This window comes from Vipera ursinii, assembly GCF_947247035.1.
Source record: "Vipera ursinii genome assembly, chromosome: 1".
NCBI lineage: Eukaryota > Metazoa > Chordata > Lepidosauria > Squamata > Viperidae > Vipera > Vipera ursinii.
This window is the reverse complement of record NC_139512.1, coordinates 111,249,031-111,273,906: the sequence shown is the minus strand read 5'-3', so window position 1 is coordinate 111,273,906 and position 24,876 is coordinate 111,249,031. Positions and strand designations below refer to the sequence as shown.

At 39.5% G+C, this 24,876-nt stretch overlaps 3 protein-coding genes across 3 annotated transcripts in view; 2 read left to right on the top strand and 1 right to left on the bottom strand.

Moving 5' to 3' along the window:
• IGHMBP2 (immunoglobulin mu DNA binding protein 2) overlaps positions 1–736 on the bottom strand; it is an 84,744-nt gene extending 84,008 nt beyond the window's left edge. Inside the window, exon 1 of the mRNA XM_083348961.1 lies at positions 555–736. Within this exon, the coding sequence (XP_083205087.1) occupies positions 555–637 (83 nt within the window). The 5' untranslated portion in view covers positions 638–736. The remainder of the gene's footprint in view (positions 1–554) is intronic.
• A 49-nt stretch (positions 737–785) lies between these two features.
• Positions 786–24,876, top strand: MRPL21 (mitochondrial ribosomal protein L21). Its single transcript, XM_083354016.1, has 7 exons — positions 786–886; positions 4,417–4,477; positions 17,336–17,421; positions 18,518–18,681; positions 22,543–22,595; positions 23,515–23,618; positions 24,642–24,876. The coding sequence occupies exons 1-7, from the start codon at positions 835–837 to the stop codon at positions 24,704–24,706; spliced, it is 585 nt and encodes a 194-aa protein (XP_083210142.1). The 5' UTR covers positions 786–834; the 3' UTR covers positions 24,707–24,876.
• On the top strand, positions 6,187–8,922 carry LOC310631915 (E3 ubiquitin-protein ligase RNF4-like). The gene has a single exon (XM_083348698.1). The coding sequence runs from the start codon at positions 6,425–6,427 to the stop codon at positions 7,226–7,228; it is 804 nt and encodes a 267-aa protein (XP_083204824.1). The 5' UTR covers positions 6,187–6,424; the 3' UTR covers positions 7,229–8,922.

Sequence of the window (24,876 nt, the reverse complement as noted above, 5' to 3'; positions counted from 1 at the left end):
TTATAAAATTTATATAAGTAGCTACATTTACTATGGTGTTTATCTACTATTAAATATACAAACACTGTATTTACACAAATATTTCTAATAGACTCAATTCTTCAATGGCTGATTTGCTTAACGCAGGGGTCTTCAAACCTGGCCCTTTTATGACTTGTGGACTTCAACTCCCAGAATTCCTCAGCCAGCATGCCTGGCTGAGGAATTCTGGGAGTTGAAGTCCACAAGTCATAAAAGGGCCAGGTTTGAAGACCCCTGGCTTAACGGTTTCAAGTCTTCAGTTATAAGGCAGGTGATGCAGATACTCTAATATCGAATATAGTAATAGCAAAGCTAGGTCAACCTGCTGTCCTTACCTGTTCTTGCCCTAGTAAATATCTTTAAGACAGGTGGTTAACCAGTACTGGCTAGCAGCAATTTAGACTTAGGAAGCAGATATTTGAATGAGCTTCTTTACAAAGGTCAAAATATATAATTTAAGCCATTGCTTTAATTAATACATTCATATTTTCCCTATGGGGAATGCTGAGCAGCCCCGCCTAGCCGAAGGATACCTTGCTTCCGAAATTTCGGCCTCTCTTTCCTCCTTTAGCAACTCCATTTGCCGGGACACAAACTCTTCCACCGTCGCCGCCATTGCTGCCGGCTTCAGCAGATGCCTCGAGAAGCCCCGTTCTGGGGAAGGCAACAGGCAACGATGTGCCGACCACGGCCCTTTAAAACCTGGCTCTCGTTGCCCGACGGCCCCTATAAACGGCGAGCCAGACGCTCCAGGGCTGAACTTCCGGTTCCGTTGGGCGCGCGTAAAGCGGGAGGAAACCGGGCCGGCTTGTAATGGCAATAGCGGCGTCTGCCTTTGGTTACGGGCGGCTTTTTTCTCGAACAGGTGAGGGGCTGATTTTCCTCAGTTAAGCTCTCCTTCCGGTTGGTTACCTTCTGGTATTTTTCTGTTAATGTGGCTTGGCTGTTTTATTCTGTACTTTTTAACCTGCCTCGTAATTACCGTCTGTGTTCCCTGCTGGTTTTAAATCGAAAATCCTTCTCTTCTCCTGCATTGAACCCTTGTTTAGCCTGGCGGTTTTCTTCAGACATCGTTCCCTTTCCCCCCGACCCCATACTCTTCCCCAATTACGTTGGACTTCACCCCTGGTCGAATCATTGAGAATGCTCCGATTTGTAACCCGGAGCATGTGGTGAGTACTAGGTGAGGAAAGGTGCTTCAAGTCATGGATAATATACAGGTAGACCTCGACTTACAAACAGTTTATTTAGTGACCGTCCAAAGTTAACAATGGCGCTGAAAAAAAAGTGACTTATGACAGTTTTTCACAGTTAAGAACTTGGCATAATCATATGATCAAAATTAAGATGTTTGGCAACTGGTTTATGACCTTTGCGGTTTCCCAAAGTCATGTGATCATATTTTGTGATCTCCTGACGAGCAAAGTCAAGGGAGAAGCCAGATTCACTTAACCAGGTTACTAACTTATCAGCTGCGGTGATTCACTTAACTGTGACAAGGTTGTAAAATGGAGCGAAACTCACTTAACAAATGTCTTGTTTAACAACAAATTTTGGGCTCCAGTGTTGTAAATACAGGACTACCTTGTTTTGTTGTTTTGCCTTATTGTGTCTTCACTGCTAGGAAGTTGTATCTTATGAGTTCCTCATAATACAGGTAATCCCTGTACTATGGGGAACTTGGCCTTTAAGAAACAGCATGTTTAGTCAGGTTTTGAACCACCAAAGTTCAAATGTTTATTGCATTCCCCCCCCTAAATTTCAGTGTAGCCTGAGTATCATAAGTACAGTATCTTCTGTATTATGTTTGCATTTCATTTATTTATATTATGATTACAAAAAAGTCCAGAAACTTTGAAGCTATCCATTGTTTGAAAATTAAAGTCTGACTCAAACCAAACTAACATAATAATGGTAAGACTGATATTGCTAATAGTGCCTTTTACTATTTTCAGTCTTAATTTTATTAATTTAATGGGTAGCGTAAAGTACTTTAAATATTCAACTTTTTTCATTTATTTTGGGTGCTTTGGTAGTTTATAACTAAACTGCTTTTTAACTGATTTTTTTAGCATTGCCAAATTGTTTTATTTCTTAGGATGTAAGGGTATGATAAAATTAATTTTAATCTCTATTCCAACTGAATATTCCGCTAGATTCTTGTTACATGCTTTTTTAAAAAGACTGGTAGTTAAAGTGACAAGTTTTGTAAACTAGTTATTTTACTCTTTAGTATAAATTCACTCAAGGCTATATTTACTTGGGTGTGAATAATATTAAGCAGCACCCCACATTTAATAACATGGAGTAACAGCTGACTACTCCAATGGCAATCAAAATTGAGATCCTACTATTCTCTTCTTACTCTTTCATACTCTAATATTGCAACAATACACACATACATACTAATAAGCATTCCAAGAAAATAAAGTATTTGTCATTACATGAGTTGAAAGAACTGTTTCAATTAGTATATGTGCAGGTTTTGTCTATCAGAAAAGTATTGGATCAGTTGGAGCAAACTTAAGCCTGAGGTCTTTAGTCAGCAATTTTTGCTGACATTTTCCTGCAGATAACTGCTATTGTTCATTTATTTGTAAATAGGTAATTTTAATTCCAAAATTCTATTATGTGTGCTTTGTAATTACTATTTCTAAAAGAGCCAAAAATAGTTTTAAAAGATCTTTGCCAGAAGGAGGAAAGTCTTGTTACAGTCTTCACCTGGCTTTGGATAGCATTCCCAGCTAAAGCAGTTAAAGGCTGGGTGAACACCACATGATGAAATTTGTGGATTTGGTTTGTTTTGTCCTTTAATGTTGCACAAATTTAGCCTGTTTGTTACTGGGGCCCAGTGTATTGTACCAAATTAAAAAGGGGTTAATTTAGTTCAGATTGTGTGAACCAACCATTTCAAACTATGGCTGTATGCTATACCTGAAATGTCTAGAGACCTTCAAGTTCTCCTTCACTGTATTACCACTTCTTCCTGTTTATGTTGGAGGTTACCCACTTAATTCTCCGTTTCCTGTATATTGCATCTTATAGTATCCTTCCCAATTTTTTTTTACTTTGGTTCTTTTTTATTTTGTACATAAAAGCAATTATGAAAGGAAAATTGCATTTGAAAAGGCATAAACTTAATCTTGACCATATGGAATATTGCTACTCAGTCTATCCAATGGGTTTGTAGAAATCTAATTCATACTGAAGAATGAGCACATATTTTAGGATTTAAGATCTCATGCAGCATATTTTCATAATATTAGGCTGTGCTCCAGTATGCCGCCTTACTGACAACTGTGCTGGTTGTCTACCTAGTACCTCATTAGGCCTGCCTTTATATCTGAAGCTCTATAATTCTCATAGGCCAGAGATTTAACTGATTAAGTCTGCCTAATTAAGTGAGAAATTCTTTACTTTTAGTGAAACTCTTGCCTCTCTGATCCTAAAAAGGTTGCAGAGATCTATTTGTATGAATTGTAAAGTGTCTGAGGAGTAGAATGAATCCAGTAGAATTTTTACTTTTTTAATTTTTACAGGGCGGAGGTACAAAAACTATCCATATGGTGTAGTAACAACAACTTGCACCTAAACATTGGCAAGACGAAAGAGATGGTGTTAGACTTCCAGAGAAAAAAGGAGGATCCTGCCCCACTTTACATCAGGGAGGACTGTGTGGAGAGAGTTTCCTCCTTTAAATTTCTGGGAGTCTACCTCTGTGAAGATCTGAGCTGGAAAGTTAACACAACCCAGGTGGCTAGAAAGGCCCAACAGAGGCTTCACTTTCTTAGGGTCTTGCGGAAGAACAGGGTAGAGCAACGGCTAATGCCCCTCTTTTACCGGTCTACTATAGAGAGCGTCCTCTCGTATGGTATTGTGGTTTGGTATGCTGGTCTGACAGCCGCGGACAGGAAAGTATTACAGAGGGTAGTGAGCACAGCACAAGACATTGTGGGCTGTTCCCTGACACCACTGGAGGACATCGCCAGAGCTCGTTGCCTTGGAAGAGTGAGGAAGATTCTCAGGGATGACTCGCACCCTGGACGGTATAGCCAGCCGTACCAACAGGTTGAAAAACAGCCGTTATCCGTGGGCTGTTAGGCTTTTGAATGGGATATAATCTTATGCAGAATTGACTTGGGAGGCCGGTGTGTGGTGTAGTTGGTTCACATGGTGTGGTAGGATGGAGGGTTTATTGTCACTGTGTGTCGGGGAGAGAGAGCACGGGGGGGGGGAGGCTCAGCTAATCTCAATGTACACATGTTGTACTTTGACAATAAAGGTTTATTATTATTATTACTCTTTCTTAAAAATTGTAAAGCTATTCTTACTCATTCTAGAATTGGAACACCTTAGTCCTGTTTGAGTGACTTTTTGTCCCTGGTTCTCTTTCAGCATTTCTGTTGAGGTCTACTGTTCGAAGTCTGAGTGCACAAGACCCTTCAGCAGTTCAAGGGTAAGATCAGGACATGGCAGAATGTTTTCTTTTCAGCTTTGGGATTCCGATTTAGTTTTGGTTAGATTTAAATAACAAATTTAATCTTTTAGCCTCAGTGTTGTGTGAAAGACAGTATACCATTAATTAACATTTTACCCAGGCAGAAAAAAATGTTAAATTTATTCAGATCATATTCATTTGAAATTGTCTTTGTGTTACTGCTAAATTGAAATTATATGAATAAGTTCCTTGAATACCTCCTTTAGGCTCTTTTTCCTCCATTATTGGGACTTTAGAGCAGGCATGTCAAACACAAGGCCCGGGGGCCGGATCCGGCCCGCGAAGTGGTTTCATGTGGCCCGCGAAGCCATCCTGGAAACAGTGAGGGAACGGCCCCCACTGCCTTGGCCCTGGCCCAGAGACCCTCCTTCTGCCAGAGACCCTCAGATCTGTCCCACTCCTACCCGGGCCCCCATAGGCACCCTTGATGCGAATGATGTAGAGCTGGCCACGCCCACCCAGTAGGCCATACGCACTCTAGCCACACCCACCCAGTAGGCCACGCCCACCCAAGCCATACCCACCCGGCCCCCTGAGGGTAACCGCAATGCTGATGCGGCCCTCAATGAAATTGAGTTTGACACCCCTGCTTTAGAGGCTCTTGTAACACTGTGTGGGTGTCTAGTTCTTTTTTTTTCCTTCCTCATGATTTTGGGAAGCTTTTTACATCTTTTATGCTGTCCGGGCTTTGGAAAAGTAGCTGTATCTCTGTTGCAAATAATGGTATGGTTCAGGGGTGTCAAATCCGCCACATCATGTGACATGTTGCAACATATCACAACTTTTTCCCCCTTGCCGGAGCTGGGGTGGGCACAGCTTCTGTGTGACGCATCCAGGCTGGCAGTTTGATACCCCTGGTATAGTTATTTACTTATGGTTGTTAGTCACTTTAGAGTCTCTTTGTACAAAACAGCCTACAACTAGGCAAAACGAGCTTTTGTAACAGAAGAAAAGAGGAATGCCAGCATGTGGGAAAGCCCATAACGACATCCCTTTTTACCTAATGCAGGCCATGTTGCCTTTCTTGCAGTATTGTAAGACAAACCCCAATGCTGGGTAGTTCTGTAAGAACTGAATTTGCATACTGACACTCGAAGCAGGTCAACGGGTAGTATTTTAAATGTTTCCAAACATCTATACAAAATTCTTATGTCCTGCTTACTCCTAAGAAGCATTCACTTCTTGCATTCATTTTCTGGTTTTCTCTTTCCTGACTTCTTTTGTAAAGGTAGCAGTCAAGGAAATCATTGAGATTATTATCTCAGCAAAATGATCATTTTGCTGCAAAATGCTTAGTTTTAGATGGTCCAACCTTAAGGTATGACTGCCAACTTTGGAATAAGCCAGAAAATTACAACGCTTTAAGATATGGTTTAATATTCCTAGATTGCACTCAAAATTGGTAACTAGTTTTTCGATTCAGTTAGAATAGATACCTACAGATTGTTGAACAACTGGTTTGCTCAGTTGTTTGAGCAGAGGAAAATACAAAAAAATATCTGCAACCAGAAGCCTTTCTTTGGCTTACTATACTGCAGTAAATTGTCTGAATTTCTTCATTACCTCATAATAGTTTTAGCTGATTATTGGTTGAAAACAACAGAAAATTGTACATGCTGGCTTCTGGGCCTAATCATGTTTTTTTTTCCTACTTTGATGCAGTTCTAAAGAGTAACATTTCAACACAGGAGTTTGAACTTGCTCCCAGCTTTGCAGTGCATGGCCTTAACGATATCACTTTAATGGTTGTAGTACTCTAAAAATTCTCCCATTGTATAAAGGTAGCCCAGGATATTCATAATCGGCATTGCAGAACTGAGTGGCAGCTAAGCATTCACCTGCATTTGGAGATAAGGGAGAAAAACATATTCTGTGCCACTTGTCCCAGTCCTCTTGCTGCATACCATGAAGTCAGCCAGTGTGAATCTTGGCGGAACCAAGAGCAGAAAAAGCAAAAAACAGACTCCCCTCCATCCAGCAACGCCTTCTAATGTCCCTGGCAAAGTGGTTACAGGAGCTGCTTCTAAAATCAAGAGGTTCTCCTTGCCATCCTTTTCCCCCATAGCCACTGTAGAAGTTGCCGCTGTTGGCTCTTCCCCCGAAGCTGGGCCCAGTTTTCTGGATGCAGTTGTCCCCTTGAGTGTTAGCAGAGACATGGATCAGGAAGAGATTCAGAAGGAACGCTATGGAGAGAGGACTCCCCTGCAGATTCCTAGCCAAAGTAGAATGACAGCTTCAGCTGCAGAAGCAGTATCAAAAATAGAGCCAATCAAACTCGATGAAGGTGTAGAAGTAATAGATCTCACCGGTGACACTTCAGTGGTTGATCTGACGCACAATGATTCCATTGCACTTGCGGAAGAGACTAGAGAACAGCAAAACCAAGAATTAAGCCGATCGCTGTTCAACAGCTGCATAGTATGTAATGATAATGAATGTAGTGAAAGTGATGAATTGGCTGCCTGTAAATTACCTAGAGAACTAGAAAAGGAAATATTTGGACGTCCAAAAACTTCAGGCACTGTTAGTTGTCCAATTTGCATGGATGGCTATGCAGAAATTATCCACAGTGGACGACTTATAATGTCAACAAAATGTGGCCATATCTTTTGTAGTCAGTGCCTCCAAAATTCTCTTAAAAGTGCTAACTTTTGTCCTGCTTGTAGGAAAAAACTCAATCACAAACAATACCATCCAATATATATATGAATGCATTTGTTAATCTAACTTGAGCTTTTGCATATGAACTTGGGTTGAACTAGATGTAAGTTAAATATATATATATATTACATGTGGTCATTCATACGGTTTTTCCTCACTTAGCTGCTTTTGTGTTTTGTTTATATTATGTAAACTTAATTTTGCTTTAAGGAATATTATAGCTCAATTTACCGGTATTTGGGAATCACAGACTCCCACCTACTGAAACCTATGTAAAAAAAAACCCTGTACAGTAGTGAAGAGAACTTACGGTAATTTTTTGCTTAATTGTAGACCAGTTATAAGAATATTGATGCAATTGGGTAGAAACTGATAAAGAATGTAAGGCATTGTTACAAGGGTCATCTTATTAGAATTAAATTAATAAAACCCATTCACTTGATGAAAAAAACCTTGTTATTTAGTGAGAAAAATTCTTTTGTGTTAATAGAGCCCAAGTAAAAATGCTGAACTCCCAAGTGGACAGGATTTATAAAATCTACAACTCAAATCTCAGACTATGGACATGAATATTATGTATACATGAATTTTCTTTGATAGCCTAAATTTTCATTTTAATTGCATTCGTAAGAATCTTAATGGTAATAAGAACTGTGAATGTACATCCTCTGCTTGAACTCATATGAACATTTTGTGATTAGCAATATTCTTGTCTTAAATGTGAGCAGTTATACAAACTAAATTGCCTAAAGAGCTGCTCTTTCCCATAAATAGTAGCCAATAAGCATTTCAAGTCTATAAGAAATAAGAATATATAAGAAACAGATTCTGAACATAAAAGTGATCAGTTAAATATTTGTAATGAAGTGTGGATGGCTTGTAGTAATCTGATTTATTTAAGAATCTTAGTAATTCTGAACTAATTGGATTTATTAAATATATGTAACCTTCAGTTATTAGTTAATATGAGGTATCCATGCAATCATTTACTTCCAATTAGAAAGCCTAAACCTATTCTCATAATCAGTAAAAATGGAGTAGCATGTTTACAAAGTACAGCATGAACCATGGTCTGAGTCTTGGGTTCAGTGAAAAAGGTGTAATTTTTTTTTGTTAATGATCTTTCCACAGTTGTTTTGGTGTTGGCTATGCAGGCTAGGTATTGCTTACTGAACTTCCTCATATTCTGTCATGTAAAATATGTAATAAAGATCAACATTGGAGCTGAAAAGCCACACCCATGCTTATAGAACTTTTGTAAAATCAATTAATGAGGTTAAACAAGCTTTATATAAGCATGGAGTTATGATTGCAGTTCTCTACTTCTTCAGGAATTCTCTTGCTTGAAATTATACAGCTGAACAATAAATGTTACTTGTGTTTCAGAGAGGAAAGTGCACTTTTGATACTTCGTTTTCAGAACAAAGGTTGGCTTAATCAAGCTTTAAACAACCTTCAGATACTTATGTTTTATAATACACACACACATATATACCGTAATCTGTATTTGTAGTCAATTGTTTTTAATTTATGTAAATAAAGTTCTTTTGATGGTTTATTAAAATATTTAATTAACATGTTTTAAGCATTTTCCAGATATTAACTATTTCCTTAGAATTGCTTACTGGCTTTTTTTTTTTGAATTGTAAAATTTATCATAGGAAAGTATAGCTGAAAAATTCTGAGTGGTTCCTTGGCAGAGAAGTAAATGATTTCTTAGGTTTATTATTAACTAAGTTCTTAATTATTGTTTCCTTATACCAGTACCAAAATGCAGATGACATGTGTTCTGAACCTTCGCATTACAAGCCCAGACACCCATTTCCTTAAAACAAGGTTTTTTTTAAAAAAAAAAATACAGAGCAAGTGTTTCTGATGACAGTAAGGAAGATGCTGGCATTAAACCAGATGGTTTTCATGCTTCTGCAGAGGGTAGCTAAAAGATTTTTGGAAAAGACACAGCTGTCTTAAGAAGTTCCTGACAGGTGCTATGTGAGCATCTTGAATGCACTACAACAGAGGCCCCCAACTTTTTGGGCACCAGGGACTGGTTTCGTGGAGAAAGGTTTTTCCGTGGACCGAAGAGTGTGTGGTTTTGTGTGGTTTTGTGTGCTGCCTGCATCTCCGGGGGGGGGGGAGGGCTTTGCTTGTTTGTGTGGACCTGTTGCTGGCATGCCGCGGCCTGGTGACTGGTCCACAGACCAAGGGTTGGGGACCCCTGCAATACAAAATGACTTTTTCTCTTTGACAGTTCCAATAGTAAAGAAGTAGCATGAACTTAAATGGAAGATATCTAAATAAACTGGAGAAAATGTCTTGGCCCCAGCAGGCGGCAGCAAGTTTTGAATACTCTTGAAAAAGCTATAGATAGATGTGGTTAGTATTTGGGACATCTGATCACTGGGAGATAATTTGGGTTGTAAACTAGATTAGGAAGCTGAAAGGTCAATTTGGAAGAAAGCCATGAGAGAATGTTTCTTTGCTATTGCCACAATGTGCCCATCTGGTCCCCAGGGTTGAACTGAATGAATCTCTTTATGCCTGCCTTCTCTTCAGGAGGCAGAGAACATGCTCGCGTTTGCATGAGACTCCTGGGGCCCTGTAATGTTGCTGTCTAGCCTTACCAATAGCTTTATATTCCTCACCTCCCATCATAAAGTCAGGGGAAGAATAATGTTCTACTGCCTGTTAGCTTCTCTTTATATTCACCCTTGCTTTCTGACTGGTAAAGCACAAAGATGCAACTACATCACTACTCCAGGTTTTTGGTAGGAAACACTTGTCTTTCCTTAGTGTTAATAGCAGTATTAATAATCATACATTCAGAGTCAAGGTAGCTATTTTATGATACAATTGCCATTAAATGCAGCTGTGCAATTTGAGCTCATATAATAACTTCATGCTCTTTAGGCATGCAAAGAATATATTAAAACAGGAATTCTAGTCTGTCCCCTGACATGTTGATTTTCTTCTTTTATTTTAAAATACTTGAGGCATTCCTATTTTACATAGGTATTCATCTCAATACAACCTTTTCTAGCTTTCCTTTTGTGGCTTGTTTCTGGAACAGGTGTGTGTGGTATTTACTTCTTAAAATCTTATAATTATCCACATAAGCCTTAAAAATAAGGTTCAGTTCTCACATGCTCAATTTTTTCTGAGGCAGGAGCAGTGCTCTTTTTTCCAAATCCTACACATTCCCATTGATATAAATGGTGTGCTTATAAAGCATAGCAATGAAGAAGCACTGCAAGCATACTTTTTTATTCAGCTAGTACAAGAAGTACCTGTATACCAGACATGTCAAACACAAGGCCCGGGGGCCGGATCTGGCCCGTAAAGTGGTTTAATGTGGCCCACGAAGCCATCCTGGAAACAGTGAGGGAACGGCCCCCACTGCCTTGGCCCTGGCCCAGAGACCCTCCTTCTGCCAGAGACCCTCAGATCTGTCCCACTCCTGCCCAGGCCCCCATAGGCACCCTTGATGCGAACGATGTAGAGCTGGCCATGCCCACCCAGTAGGCCATACGCACTTTAGCCACGCCCACCCAGTAGGCCACACCCACCCAAGCCACACCCACCCAGCTCCCTGAGGGCAACCACAATGCTGATGCGGCCCTCAATGAAATTGAGTTTGACACCTCTGCTGTATGCTATCTTTTCAAGAAGAGTATCATAGATGTGTAGCAGGACACCACATGCTAGATTTATTTTTGTTTCTCTGTTCATGGGGACTATCGGTCTCCAGAGTGCAGTACTGGTTCTGACTACTGATAAATATGTAAAAATACGGTGTGGACAGTTCTGGAGGCCCCTTGGGTGGCACAAGTGACACTGCTGTTTCATGAGCTGCACTGGTTGCCAGTTTGCTCCGGATCCTATTCAAGATGTTGGTCATTACCTGTAAAGCCCTTTATGGCAAGGTCCCAGGGTATCTGAGGAACTACCTTACCCTGTTGGGATTAACCAGCCCCATTTGTTCTAGCAAAAAGGGCTACTTGTGATCCTGTCAATCAAAGAATTTCGGCTGGCGAGGATCCAGGAGAAGAATCTTTTCTGCTGTGGCCCCCACCCTCTGGAATATTCTCCTGTCAGAGATGAGATCAGCCGCCATATTCCTGGTCTTCTGGAAGAGCCAAAAAATTTGGCTCTGCTGCTGCTATATTGGTGGTGGCTGATGGGATAGAGAAGATTCTCTCCCCCAGACTGCCCATCATGTTATTTTTTAACTTTTTATTCTATTTTAATTGTGGGGGGGGGTTGCACTTTTTAACTTCTATTATATTGTAAGCTGCTCAGAGTCATTGTATTGGTGAGATGAGCAGCATAGAAATTGAATAAATAATAAATAAGATACATTTGGGATACTTCTGTTACAAATAGGCATTTCATGTTTTTCAAAGCTTGCTATGAGCAGTATATGGAATTCTAGTTTACCACATTAACCAATTTGCTTGAGTTTGCTTCTCAGACTGGGGTATAAATCAATATTCTGGTAGGACTCATACCATGCCTGAAGCCATAGCTGACCACATTTTAACTTAGCGGACAGACCCAGACAGTCTGAAGTGATGTCTGTCTGTTTTTAAGAACCAAATACATCCAGTAGCTTTCTTAATAATAAGGAAGTGGTTTACCACTGCTGACCTAGAGGCAGTGACAGAGAATGGGGCTACGCATATTGTACATATCCTAAGCCCCCATTGTCTGTGAACTCTGTCACCTCATTCAGAGAACAATATGAAGAGGTGCATTGGAGTTTTGCTACAGCTTTATTGAGGACTTTAGTAAAGCAAAACCTCAAATTACACAAAAGAACTGTAACCACATTCATGCAAATAGAAATACAGTACAGTTTTCCTTGGAGTTTCTACCTCATGTGGGGGTTCGAGTGTGTGTGTGTGTGTGTGTGTGTGTGTGTGTGTGTGTGTGTGTGTGTGTATGTGTGTGTAACATTAACAGCAGCCCTATTTTTCATATGCCCTACATGCATTTGGTTCCTGCCTGAGCAGGGCTTTTGTTCAAACTCTGAATCTATTAGGCTCTTGAGCCCCTTTTCCAATGCTTGGCTGAGGTTTTTCCACCTTTGGCAGAAATATATTGGTATGGAAATTGCCATTCCCATTGCTGATCCTTGTCCTGCCTCTTGCACATCACTGCCCTCACCTGACTTCTCTCTAGATTAATGAGCATTGTAGCCTAACACATTGTTTCCATCTTGAAGTTGACTTTGGACAGTACTGGGAATAAGGGATAAGTAGCACTTTAATAACAGTTCAGCCAAGGTTGGCTTAATTCTACCTCATGGCTGGAAATGGGTTGAAGACAATATCACAGAGACATAATGAAGAAAAAAATGTTGCTGGGGAGCATGTACAGCTTAAAGGGAAAAAAAAGTTTTGAATAACACAGGCAGTCAGCAGTTAGTCAAAGGGCACTGGTTTGCATTCTATTTGTAGGTTTGCTAAGGACCAGCGCTAGATTTGTTTAAAAATTATTCACTGCAAATGATAAATGCAAAAACCCCCCAAAAGATAAGCTATATGTTTTTCTAATGGAGGTTAGAATTTAGATTTGCTCCCTTTGAGAAAAGGCAAAGTTTGCATTTATCATACATGAGTGCAGTGTTGATCTTTGGGATTCTCCATGCTTTATTACAGTAAATGGCAGTGAGCATTTGAACACCTGCTGCCATCATTGGGCTAAAAGGCATGTGCTTCATCAGCAAAGCTGGCTGAGAAGTAAGACTTTTCTACTAGGGGTCTAGGCCAGTTATTCTCTTAGGTACAGGACGCGGTGGCTCAGTGGGTTAGGACGCTGAGCTTGTCGATCAGAAGGTCGGCAGTTTGGCAGGTCGAATCCCGAGTGCCGCATAACAGTGAGCGCCTGTTACTCGTCCCAGCTTCTGCCAACCTAGCAGTTCGAAAGCACGTAAAAATGCAAGTAGAAAAATAGGGACCACCACAGTGGGAAGGTAACAGCGTTCCGTACACCTTTGGCGTCTAGTCATGCCGGCCACATGACCACGGAGACGTCCTCGGACAAGCGCTGGCTCTTCGGCTTTGAAACGGAGATGAGCACTGGCCCCTAGAGTTGGAAACGACTAGCACTCATGTGCGGGGGAACCTTTACCTTTTCCTTTACAGAACACTGGGATCCAGCAGGTAGTCCATTTAGCCACCCAGGATTCAAGGGCGAGAAACCATTCACTACCTCAGCCTCCTCCACCCTGCATATGTCCTGACAGTAATGTAACTCATAATAATAGATCAGTGACTGGAAAGTGGTTCACTAAAGCACACAAGATAAATAAAAAGTAATATGATTTGTAAAATGCATAAAACTGACAGCGAACAGGGCTCGAGTGCAGATATTAACCAAACTCATCTGTGCTACTCTGAAGGAAAGTGTGATCTTGCACAAGCCCCCCCCCCCAAAAAAAAAATGCAAGTAGGAAATAAAAGGATGGATATTAAATAATGGTATCTCTTTGAGTGGGAAATCCACTCACCTGTAGCCAGCCCCTCAATATTTAGAAATGTCTGTTAAAGAAATTCCTGACTAGATTTGTGCTAAGAGTTATGACATGGAGTAAATGAAACAATTCCAAGTGCAAAGATTTAATTTGGGATTACATTTTTGCTTCAAAATTTACTTTTAAAAGATCTTTAAATGTAAAGGAGATGAGAAGGCATGCATAAATGGAAGTATAATTTGCTTTTTTTGTCCAAAAATGAACTGTTTTCTTAAAACTGATCAAATAAACCATTTCTGTATTTTTTTCTCGTGCCAGCTATCTTTGAAACCCACAAATAAATTTCTAACAGCTGCTTTCCCATATCTTTTTGTCTCTTCTCTCAAAATTCTTGTCACTTTTATCAAAATCCCTTAGTAGTTTTAGTGAAGCAGCTCCATTATATTCCTTTTTTTTTATTGAAAAGTTTTAAAATACAGTTTTCCTTTAAGAATCCCCCCTCCCCCTCCCTCCTCCCCCCTCCCTACCTCCCCCCCTCCCCCCCCCCCCCACTTCCCAGAGCTAAATACAAGGTATATATATAAAATGCAATCATAAGCAATCATATACTAACAATTATAAACTCTAAAATCCATCACTCTCTAGCTTATATAGGATAAAACAAATAATAATAATATTGAATATATATAAAAAGAAACTAAGATAAGAAAAGGAAAAAAAAACGAAAGAAGACTTATTCAAATGCTACATAGAACTTCTTAACCCTATACTTGTTCTGGATAAAATCAATCCATTTTCTCCATTCCATAATATAGCGTTATATTCCTTATAATTCAAAATAAAAATAATAATCTACACCACTATTTTGGTTTATTCTATATCTTTTTAAATGTTTAAGTCATGACCCAATTCTATTTGTAAATCCAATATTTCCCCTTTTTCCTTGTAAATTGTAATTTAAAAATAAACTTCATCTCTTTCAATTTTATTCAATAAGGCTTGTTCCTCTTCAATAGCAGCTTCTGATTCCATTACAGAGTTCAATAGACCCAAACATCAAATGTTTCCTTTAAAGTAGCCATCTGGTGCCCTCTAATGTCCAAACTTTCAAAGACTGGTTAATTAGTTTGTAATGTAAGGGGAAAAAATCTCAAGACAGATGGTCTTTTTAATTAACTTCAAAATCTTTTTTAATTTAAATTCATCTGAATCCTTAATCCACTTGCAGAAAACTTTCTAAAATCAACACTGTAATAACCTTTTTGCTGTGTATTGCAAAAAAGAAAAACTCTTTAAAACTGTATACATATAATTTTCTTACTTTCTAAATGGATTGAAGAGAAACACTCAGCAAGTGCCAAACTTGCAGTTCTGATGGTTTTTTTTAATCTTTAACAAACAATAAGAGGGGGAAAGTTCCAAACCGATTAAAAAGATGAAGTTTGGTTGAATTTTGAGACCCCCTAAGAGGCTAGAATTAATAGTTCAGAGAACAATGGAATCCCATGACTTCCAGCTGTTTGCAAGAGACCAGTAAAATATCAGTTTCTGTTATCTACTCACCAAAAACAGCTGTCCAGAGTATGCATAGGTAATCTAAAGATCTCCCCATCTGGAGAGAATTTTTGGCAATCTGGATCCAGTATCCAGCTGTGTTTCAGCTGTAATATCTCCCAGTCCTTTTGCCATTTCTTCCTGGAAGTGACTTCAAAATACAGATAGTCTTTGGCTTACAACCATGGTTAAGCCCAAAATTTATGTTGCTAAGTGAGACATTTGTTAAGCAAATTTTGCCCCGTTTTATGACCTTTTTTGCCACAGTTGTTAAATGAATCACTGCAGGTGTTAAATTAGAGACACGGTTGTTAAGTGAATCTGGCTTCCCCATTGACTTTGCTTGTCAGAAGGTCGCAAAAGGCGATCACATGACGCCCGGGGATACTGCAACCGTCATAAATATGAGTCAGTTGCCAAGTGTCTGAATTTTGATCACGTGACCCTGGGGATGCTGCAATGGTCATACGTGTGAAAAATATAAGTCACTTTTTTTAGTGCCGTTGTAACTTCAAACAGTCACTAAATGAACTTGTAAGTCAAGGACTTCCTGTATTAGCTTTTCTACAATGGGCATAGAGAAAGAAATTGAATCAGCTAGTTTCCCATCCAATTCTTCCTCAAGCCATAGAGAAAGATCTTCAGCCATCAGCTCCTTGAGCTGTAAATAAATTTTCAAACCCTTCGTTTTTGCTGTTCCGAAGGGATTTATCAATCCTTCCATTCTCCATCATTCAGTCAGAACTGAAGAATTCTTGGATAAGAAGTGAAACGTTTTCAAGGAATAAACCAAGAAAATCCTGCTGCCTTTTGGAAAAGCACCTTTGGGACAACCATGACCTGGATGATTGACAATCTCCTTATGCTGGTTGGGACTTTTTGAAAGCCTGATTGCTTATGTCAAAGGGAAAGCTGGCAATTTCAAGTGGTGATTTTGCTCAGCAGAGCAATCGTCACCATCTCCCTGCCTCCCTGCCTGCAATAGAACGGTACCATCCTGAAATGGCTCAACCCTTGGTTGGATGAAATGTGAACAGGACAACATGCACAATACATAGGGGTTTGAATACAAGGGGTGTATATATTTGTAGCCTGTGATCTGGCAACCACTCTTTTTTTCTTCCTCCAATTTTATATAATATAAAAGGGAAGGAGGAATCAAAATATATGATAAAGATTTTCAGAAGGCTTTTCTCAATTACTGAAATCCTATTGATCATCCATGGGCAAAAAAAAACATAGTTTCATCTACTGTGGTTAGGTGAATTAACCACTGTTGGATGGACTTACTCAAAGAAAAAACGTAATTCATAGTTAGCTTTATCCCAGGTACCCAAACTTCCCCTTTGTGATACTGCTTTTTAACTGAAAGCTTTTAAAAACCAGTGTACAAGCAACAGACTGGCTGCATGGTGTCTGATAAGCACGTCAATACATGTTCCAAATGACCTCCCCAACTGCTGGAAGTAGTTACCGTATATTTTAAATATGCTCAATACATGGCTTGTTTTAAATGAGTTTTGCATCAAGCCTTATTATGCCTGAAGGATGCAGAAAGCCCACTGCAGCTCATAGTAACTTCCCTCACCAATTCCCCAAGCCCCACCCGCCAACCTCTAGATGCTGACATTCTTTTGAGCAGGGCTTCCAGGTATCGAAACTGAGACATCCAGCATGGAAAGTATGAGTTGTCCCACACATAGTAGGGGGCCTTCCTCAGTGTAATCAAGGAGTGGGAGATTGATTTGCCTGCCAGTGCAAAAACCTATTGCATTCTGGAATTGGTTAAATAATTCATTCTTCTGTTTCTGCTTCTCCGGTAATCATGTTTTATGATTCATACTCTATATGTGAAGTTTGTTGAGCAGGGGGCCAGACTAGAAGATCTCCAAGGTCCCTTCCAGCTCTATTCTATTCTATTCTAAAATTTCTTGGCTAGGGGGACTACACATTTTTTTTTAAAAAAAATGGAACTTGAGAGATGCAATCAAGCACCCAGGAGCGGGACCCAAAGTTTTGGCTCTGGCTTGTTTTTTTTAAAAAAAATAATAATGGAAGTAGTCCTTATTATAAACTGGGCTCCTTGATCGTAGTATTTATAATAGCAGATTCTTGTTATTTCACAGGCTACTTCCAAAAACATCCTTGTCATCACCTCCATGGCCTGAAATCAAGCTACCAGATCCGGCAGAAGAGGCAGAACATCATAGAGGTAAATAATCTGTATCCACTACAAAACATAAAGTATGACCCTTCTGTTTGTTTCATTTTGATATTGTCACTAACTCCCTTTTGTTTATGCTTTTGATTTAATAAAGACGTGTAATCATTAGCATAGAATAACAGAAGAAACACAAGCAACGTTAATATTAGTGAAGTTGTCTCCAGGAGTTTCATACAGAAAGTGGCTAGATTTGTCTTCTAGATATTGACGTGGTGTGCCCTCTTAGTCAATGCAATCACTATTGGCAGATTGTTATGTAATCAGTGTTGCCTCCTTAAAGACCCGACCCTACCTCTTATCTTTCATTATTTATTTATTTGGATTTATATACCGCCCCTCCCTTTATCCCAAAAAGAAAGCCCTCACTTTGATTGGTGCTAACTGTGCCCCATCTGACAACATGTGAATGAAACAGTGTCTTTTTCTAGGCTTGAACAGTTGCCATGCAATTCCACTGATGATAGGTTTTGAGTTCAATGGTCAAAGTACCATGCTACATCTTCACACTCCTGAATTCAAATGTGTATTTTTCAGGACTATGCCAACCCAAGAAATAGTGCAGCTTTTGTAAGCAGATGCTCACAAGTTGAGGTGCCTGTGGTCCTGCCTATACTGCAGCCAACCTTCTTGGCTTTAGACCCAATGCAGTGTGCATTTCCCCTTACCTTAACGTTGCTTTAGAATCAGTTCTTTTAAATTCTAAGAAAAGCAGCATTGTGAATGCTGTAATAGGAGTATTCATCCAAGGCAACTATTGTCCCATACTCACCTCAATGCAGGTATTTCGTTTAGAGAGCCACAGTGGCCTGTAATTTAAAATGTTCCCAACTAGTAGTGGGAAGACAAAGGTTCTACACCTTCAGCCACAAAAGGGAACCAATCCTTCTCAGCCTAAACTATCTCAAGTCTTCTTTTGGGGCAAAAAAAACAAAACAAAAAAGCAGGGAACAATCTAAGTATCATTTTGAGCTCCGGAACATACTCTAAGCACCATTTTGAGCTCCTGAACAAAATGTGGAATATAAATCAAATAACTTTAATTAGTCAGTAATAAAATTTAACTCATTTACCGATTTTCTTCCAGAGATTGTACAAAATGTGAATGAGTTAATTGCCACTGGGCAATATGGAAGGCTGTTTGCAGTTGTTCACTTTGCCAGCAGACAATGGAAAATAACCAGCGAAGACTTGATTTTAATTGAAAACCACATACCTGCTGAATGTGGCGACAGAATCAGAATGGAAAAGGTAGGCTTCGTGTTAACAATCTTTTTTTCTCCCTATGCTAATCCAAAAGATTACTTTGCCATGAATGTAACACAGTGTAACACACTGCCTCCATCTCACCGTGTCATTAGCTACCTGTTAGCATATCCCGCAGGAGTGCATGTCCTGCGACGGGAGTAAATACTGTAGAAGAAACAGGGAGACAGAGCTGAAAGCATTAAAGAATGCTGGGAACTATTTATGAAAACATCAAAATGGTTTTCTGCTGATGGCTAGACAGAAAAAGATGATCATAAATCACAAAGACCATAGGAACCCCTTTAAGATTCAAATGGCATTGCAAGGAAGAAAAGAATTAAGTGATAAGTGATGAGCTGTGGAAGAAAGGTTGCAGATAGACCTGTGAGTGTTCAAAGGCAAGATAGGAGTGGAGAAGCATTAATAGTCCTTCCCTGATTCCATTAATCTGGGCTTTTATCTAAGCTTCCACTTCTTTATTCTCAAATTAAGTAAGGCATATAGTACCTCAGTTTCCCCAAGTTAGACTTTCGGTGCCTCTTACTTTATCGTTCCAATTTGCTTCTCTTACTTTGTCCTCTTTTTTAAAAAAATCCCATTTATATCCCGCCCTTCTCCGAAGACTCAAGGTGGCTTACAATCTAAGAAGCACAAATCAATGTGCTTAGCAATAGCCTTCATTCTATGTATATGCCTGCTTATTAGGGCTTTCGGGGGGGCCCAAGCGGCATTTTTACAAAGTCAGCTTATTGCCCCCAACAATCTGGGTCCTCATTTTACCTACCTCGGAAGGATGGAAAGCTGAGTCAACCTTGAACCTGGTGAGACTCGAACCTGCACTAATTGTAGGCAGCTGGTGTTACTTAAGGAGGCATTAGATTTAGATTTAGATTTAGATTTTATTAGATTTATATACCGCCCTTTCCCGAAGGACTCAGGGCGGTTTACAGGGCATTTTAAAATCATATCAATATAAGTACAAAGTTAAAAGAGAATTAAAAGATTAAATTATCCCTGAAAATAAAACCCCAGTTAAAATTCTCAGCCTGGGTCAGAGAGCTCAAAGAGCCAAGTCTTCAGGTCCCGGCGGAATGAGCGTAGGTCAGGGGCAGTCCTGAGCTCCACGGGCAGCTGGTTCCAGAGGGCAGGCGCACCCACAGAAAAGGCCCTCTCCCTGGGTGTTATCCGCCGGCAATCTTTTACCAGCGGCACCCTGAGAAGACCCTCCCTCTGCGAGCGCACTGGACGAAGGGAACTTGAGCCCACTGCTCCACCAAGGCTCCTTTTCTTACTAGTGCAAGTTCCTGAGACTCTTTTAGCTGCTGCCTGAACTCTCAATCAGACAGTTGGTGTCAGATACTGGCCTACGCCTTCCTCCTAGTGCTACAGATCCCGATTGGCAACTTTTAGATCCTCTGTTAGCCTTCTTTGGCCATAACTTTCATCCTACCACCAACCCCATTGATGTTTTCAAGGTTTTAGAGCCTCTTCCCCCTTTACCAATACATGTAGTCCTTGGATAGCAACCACAATTGGGACTTGCAATTTGGTCATTAAGCGAAGCAGTCCCTAAGTGAAACCATGACTGTGCTTATGATCTTACTTCACCTTTTCTTTGCTTTACAGACCCGTGGAGGCCTTAAATGTGAGGATTGTTGGTAAAGTCATCTTTTCCTCACTGTCATAACTGAACAGTTGCTTAATGAGGCAGTGGCTAAAGAGGACTGACTACCTGTACTACTTGGCACACGGCTTTCAGCCCCATCCACTTTACTTTATTTAAGGTGACTCACAGTGTCAGATCCTGTGAGTTGAGACCTCAGTTTTAGATGCTTCCTCCAGAATTCCAGAATAAGGTTCATTGAAAGCAGATTATAGCCTCATAAGACAATTGAATAGCACGTGTTGATATACAAGAACTTTTAATATATAAATAATTTAAATCAGGCTATCCAGTTTCCAACATCTTCCTCTGATCAATCTGAACACACACAAACACATGAAGGAGAATGTAACAGCTCTTCTCTTAGTAGATAAAGCATTGAGAACTTTCTGAACACTATGGCCCTTTCTAAAAAGTGAATATCTGACTTCATTCACACAACTAATTCTGACTTCCTCCATTAAACTTGGGGTTAGAGGAAAATATACCTTGAATTACTTACTTCTCTGTGTTAGTTTATGTGAGCATTTCACTTTTTCACCTGATGTCTCCATGTCCCTGTGGCACTATAAAGCATACTTAGATTTGTGTTGAACCTGTTGTCTGTTGGAGAACCTCTCACACTGACCCCATCCATGTTTTGTAGGGGCTAAAATCTCAGTTATTATTTGCCTAATTCAAACTAATCACTGTCATCTTTAGACAGGACTTTCAAGCATGGGATCTTTTTAAACTGATTTATTCTGCTTCTATCCAGACATGTTTTAATTATACATTGCCATGTACATGTGCTCTGATTTGTAAACATAATTCTGATACATGGTTCAATGCTCAGACTGATCCACTTAACAATCATCAAACAGCCTGGATAATTGAAGATTCACATAAAATAATATGCCACTGAGATGAACTGTGTTGTCTTGTATTCTGATGAAACATTACAATTTGGAATAATTTAGCAATGGAATCTGCTCCTTTAATTTTCATTTTGAAGAGACATCCCTGGATATTCAGGCACCATTTAACTCACATAACAGGTGTGAAACAGAAGGAAATCTTGCAAAAAACCTATCACATGGGAGAATGAAATTTTGCTGACATGTTAGTGAAATGAACAAAAAGGCTGCACCAACATTTCACAATTTGGCACTCTTCCAGTAGGTTGGGATTATAATTCCCAGAATTCTCAGACAACATGGCAAATGGCTGGGAATTCTGGAACCACCAAGCCTCGGTGCACTCCCCAGTATTTTCCTGCAAGCGCAGGGCCCACTTTTTTCAAATCAGCCAAGTATTGATCCATTAATTACAAGAGGAAATGACCAAACAGTTTGTCTCCCAAGCCTGACATCATGGGCTGAGAGTAACTGGCCCGAAATCACCCACCCAGCTTTCGTATTTAAAGGGGGACGAGAAGACACTGCCTCCTGATTTTTAGCCTTGTGCCTTAACCGCTAGACCATGATATTCATGGTTTCATCAGGAAGCTCTCTATATTATTTCCTTGAGATTGATTCTGAGCTGTCAACCCCAGAAACAGACAGGTATCCACAACAGGGTGATTTTATTTTATTTATTTTTTATTTTAATTCCATTTATATCCCGCCCTTCTCTGAAGACTCAGGGCGGCTTACAAGCTTAGCAGTAGCCTTCATTCTATGTATATGCCTGCTTGTTAGGGCTTTCACACACACACCCCAAGCGGCATTATTACAAAGTCAGCTTAATTGCCCCCAACAATCTGGGTCCTCATTTTACCTACCTCGGAAGGATGGAAGGCTGAGTCAACCTTGAGCCTGGTGGGACGCGAACCTGCACGAATTGCAGGCAGCTGGTGTTACTTAAGGAGGCATTAGCCCACTGCTCCACCAAGACTCTTTTCTTCTTTCTTTTCAAAATGTGTGCTTATCACTACAGCACTAAAAGAAATCATGTTATGCATGAAAACCATGAAGTTTGCTATCATTCGTCGTCTTCTCTTGGATGTTCCAGAGACGTGGGGAAAAATAATACTTTTGTGTTAATTCTTGTCCCAAATGGTATTTATTTGGCAATCCCCTATTTCATCCTGGTCATTCAATTGCCAAGGTGAGAAAAGCAAAGTGCAGATTTAAGGGCGCATCTTCCACAATTACCCTGCTAAGGCTCTGACATATTTTGTAATATGATGGATTAACGTGCATCATTTGCTTTTGTCTCAGGTGCTGTTGGTGGGAGCTGATAACTTCACACTGCTGGGAAAGCCTCTCCTGGGGTAAGGCATATTTTGGGGTCATTCAGTTGTGCTGAATCTTTTCAGAGCCGTGTGCACTGGGCTGAAAAGGAGTTCAAAAGGCTTCGGAAAGGATTCTAGCCAGCACTCAAAAGCAGCCGAGGAAGGATGTGTGCAGAACAGAAGAGAATTGCCGTAGCAACTCCATTGTATTTAGACCATCCTTTAAAAAGCGAGTTGAAACAGTAGAGAGGGAAGGAAGGAGCAATCAGAACTTAAGTATTCAGGGATCTGGGGGACTTCTTACCAAAACAAACTGTCTGTAAAAGGCTACAAATTCTTCTCACCAGGGAGAATTAAATCTCATTTCTTATTTTTCTGTTCCTTTCAAACTCTTGATGTTAAAACTCTTGAGTTAAAAGAATCACTTAAAGCAAAATCCATTATTTTTATGCACATCATTTCAGTTTTCTGGGCAGGAAACAAACAAAAAAAAAGGAATCTTCATTTTAGAATTTTGCTTTTAAAAGCTCATTAAAACTGTGTCTGTTGCCTTAGTGTACTGAACACAATCTAATTCATCATGTTTCCTTGTTCTGAAACATTTCTTCGTAGACCAGCAATAAGTCCACTTTGTTTTAATTTCCTGGAGAAATCTTCTAAAACCTTCTAAAACCATAAATGTATACTTCAAAATGTTGTTGAAAAGGATTGTAGTTTGCTGTTTTCTAGTATTATTTCTTTGATATCGTCTCCGTACATGCTTTGTGTTATTGTTCGTTTTGTAAGCTAGCTTGAGAAAGTTCTCTGAGAAAATGGGTATGCAGTAAATAAATAAATTGCAGTTGCTTTAGAAGTGTTTCTATTGACATTGCTTAATTTTTCAAAGGAAAAATCTATTTATTAGGAAGCAAGCAGGGTTTTTTAAAATCTCTTTTTAATCTCTCAATTTGTTATAAAGAAAGGACTTAGTCCGCGTGGAGGCCACTGTTATAGAAAAGACTGAATCTTGGCCAAGAGTTAATGTGAAGTTCCGTCGAAGAAAGAGTTATGAGAAGAGAAAAAGTAAGATGAAAAACATACATAAAATTTTTTAATCTAAACTCCTACTATGCCAAATATTTGTAATAATTGAAGGAATTATATATATAAAGGGGAAAAATGAATTTGAGTTTGAAGAACTATAATATAAGTATCTCCCTTTCGTTTTTGCCATTTTAAAAAGATAAAATGTCACTTGGGTCTATGTTGTAGCAACAGTGCAAATATAGCTTGTTGTTGCCCTCTTTCAGCTTTTTTTTCATTGAGGCTGTAATTCTTTGATTTATTTTGATTTGTTGTATTCATTGAGAAAATGTATAAGGCTGCCCCATTCACTATAACTCCAGAAAGCTTACGGAAGTAAGATTGGAATAAACCCACAATCCCCCTGGCAACAACAATCAGATCACTCGATGGGCTTCATATCACCTGGGTCTCTGGGCCTGCTGGCCAACCAGTGTCTTCATGGCCTTTCAAAAGAGTGTCAAGGTGGGGGCCAATCTTATCTCCACAGGGATGATGTTCCACTGGGAGGGAGCTACCACTGAGAAGGCCCTTAATGGAGGGGACCCTGCCTCGCCACTCTTGTGAGTTGAGTAGATGTAACTGTGCAAGATGGTCCTTCAGATAATTTCCTAGTAGTCTCATATTCAAAAATTAAGTTTAACCCTACTTAGATATCAGAAATCAGCCAATGCTGCATAGTTGCTGTTAGCTTATTGGACTTTTAGCAACAGCACCCTTTAATTACCTGATTTAGATTTCACTGCATTTTAAAAATTTTAGAGCAAGACAGTTCCTTTCCAATTGGATGTTGATTCTGTACATATTAACATGGTGAAACAATGTATTTTAACCAACTTTCATGTTATTCTAACAAAGCAGTTTCTTCCAAAGTGATGGTTTATTTCTCAATATCACAAACAAGCAACCTTTAAGTTATATATTCTGTGATCAGTCATGGAATTATTTAGCTCTCTTTGGCAACTTATAAAGTAATTCACTTGAAAAGCGAAGTCCTGAATTGAATTTTCTCATTTTTTTCAGTTGTCGTTCAGCCGCAAACTGTTCTCCGGATAAACTCCATTGAAATTGCCCCTGTTCTGTCATGATGGATTGGTTGTAACATCTTGATAGCATTAAAAAAATAGAAAATATTTATATTGCATTTGATTATTCTCAGTAAATATTTTTTAAAAATATTATATCATTGCCATCACCAAATATCTTCATCGGTTGCGTTCTTTTTAAAAAAATAAAAATAAACAAAATTAAAATTAAA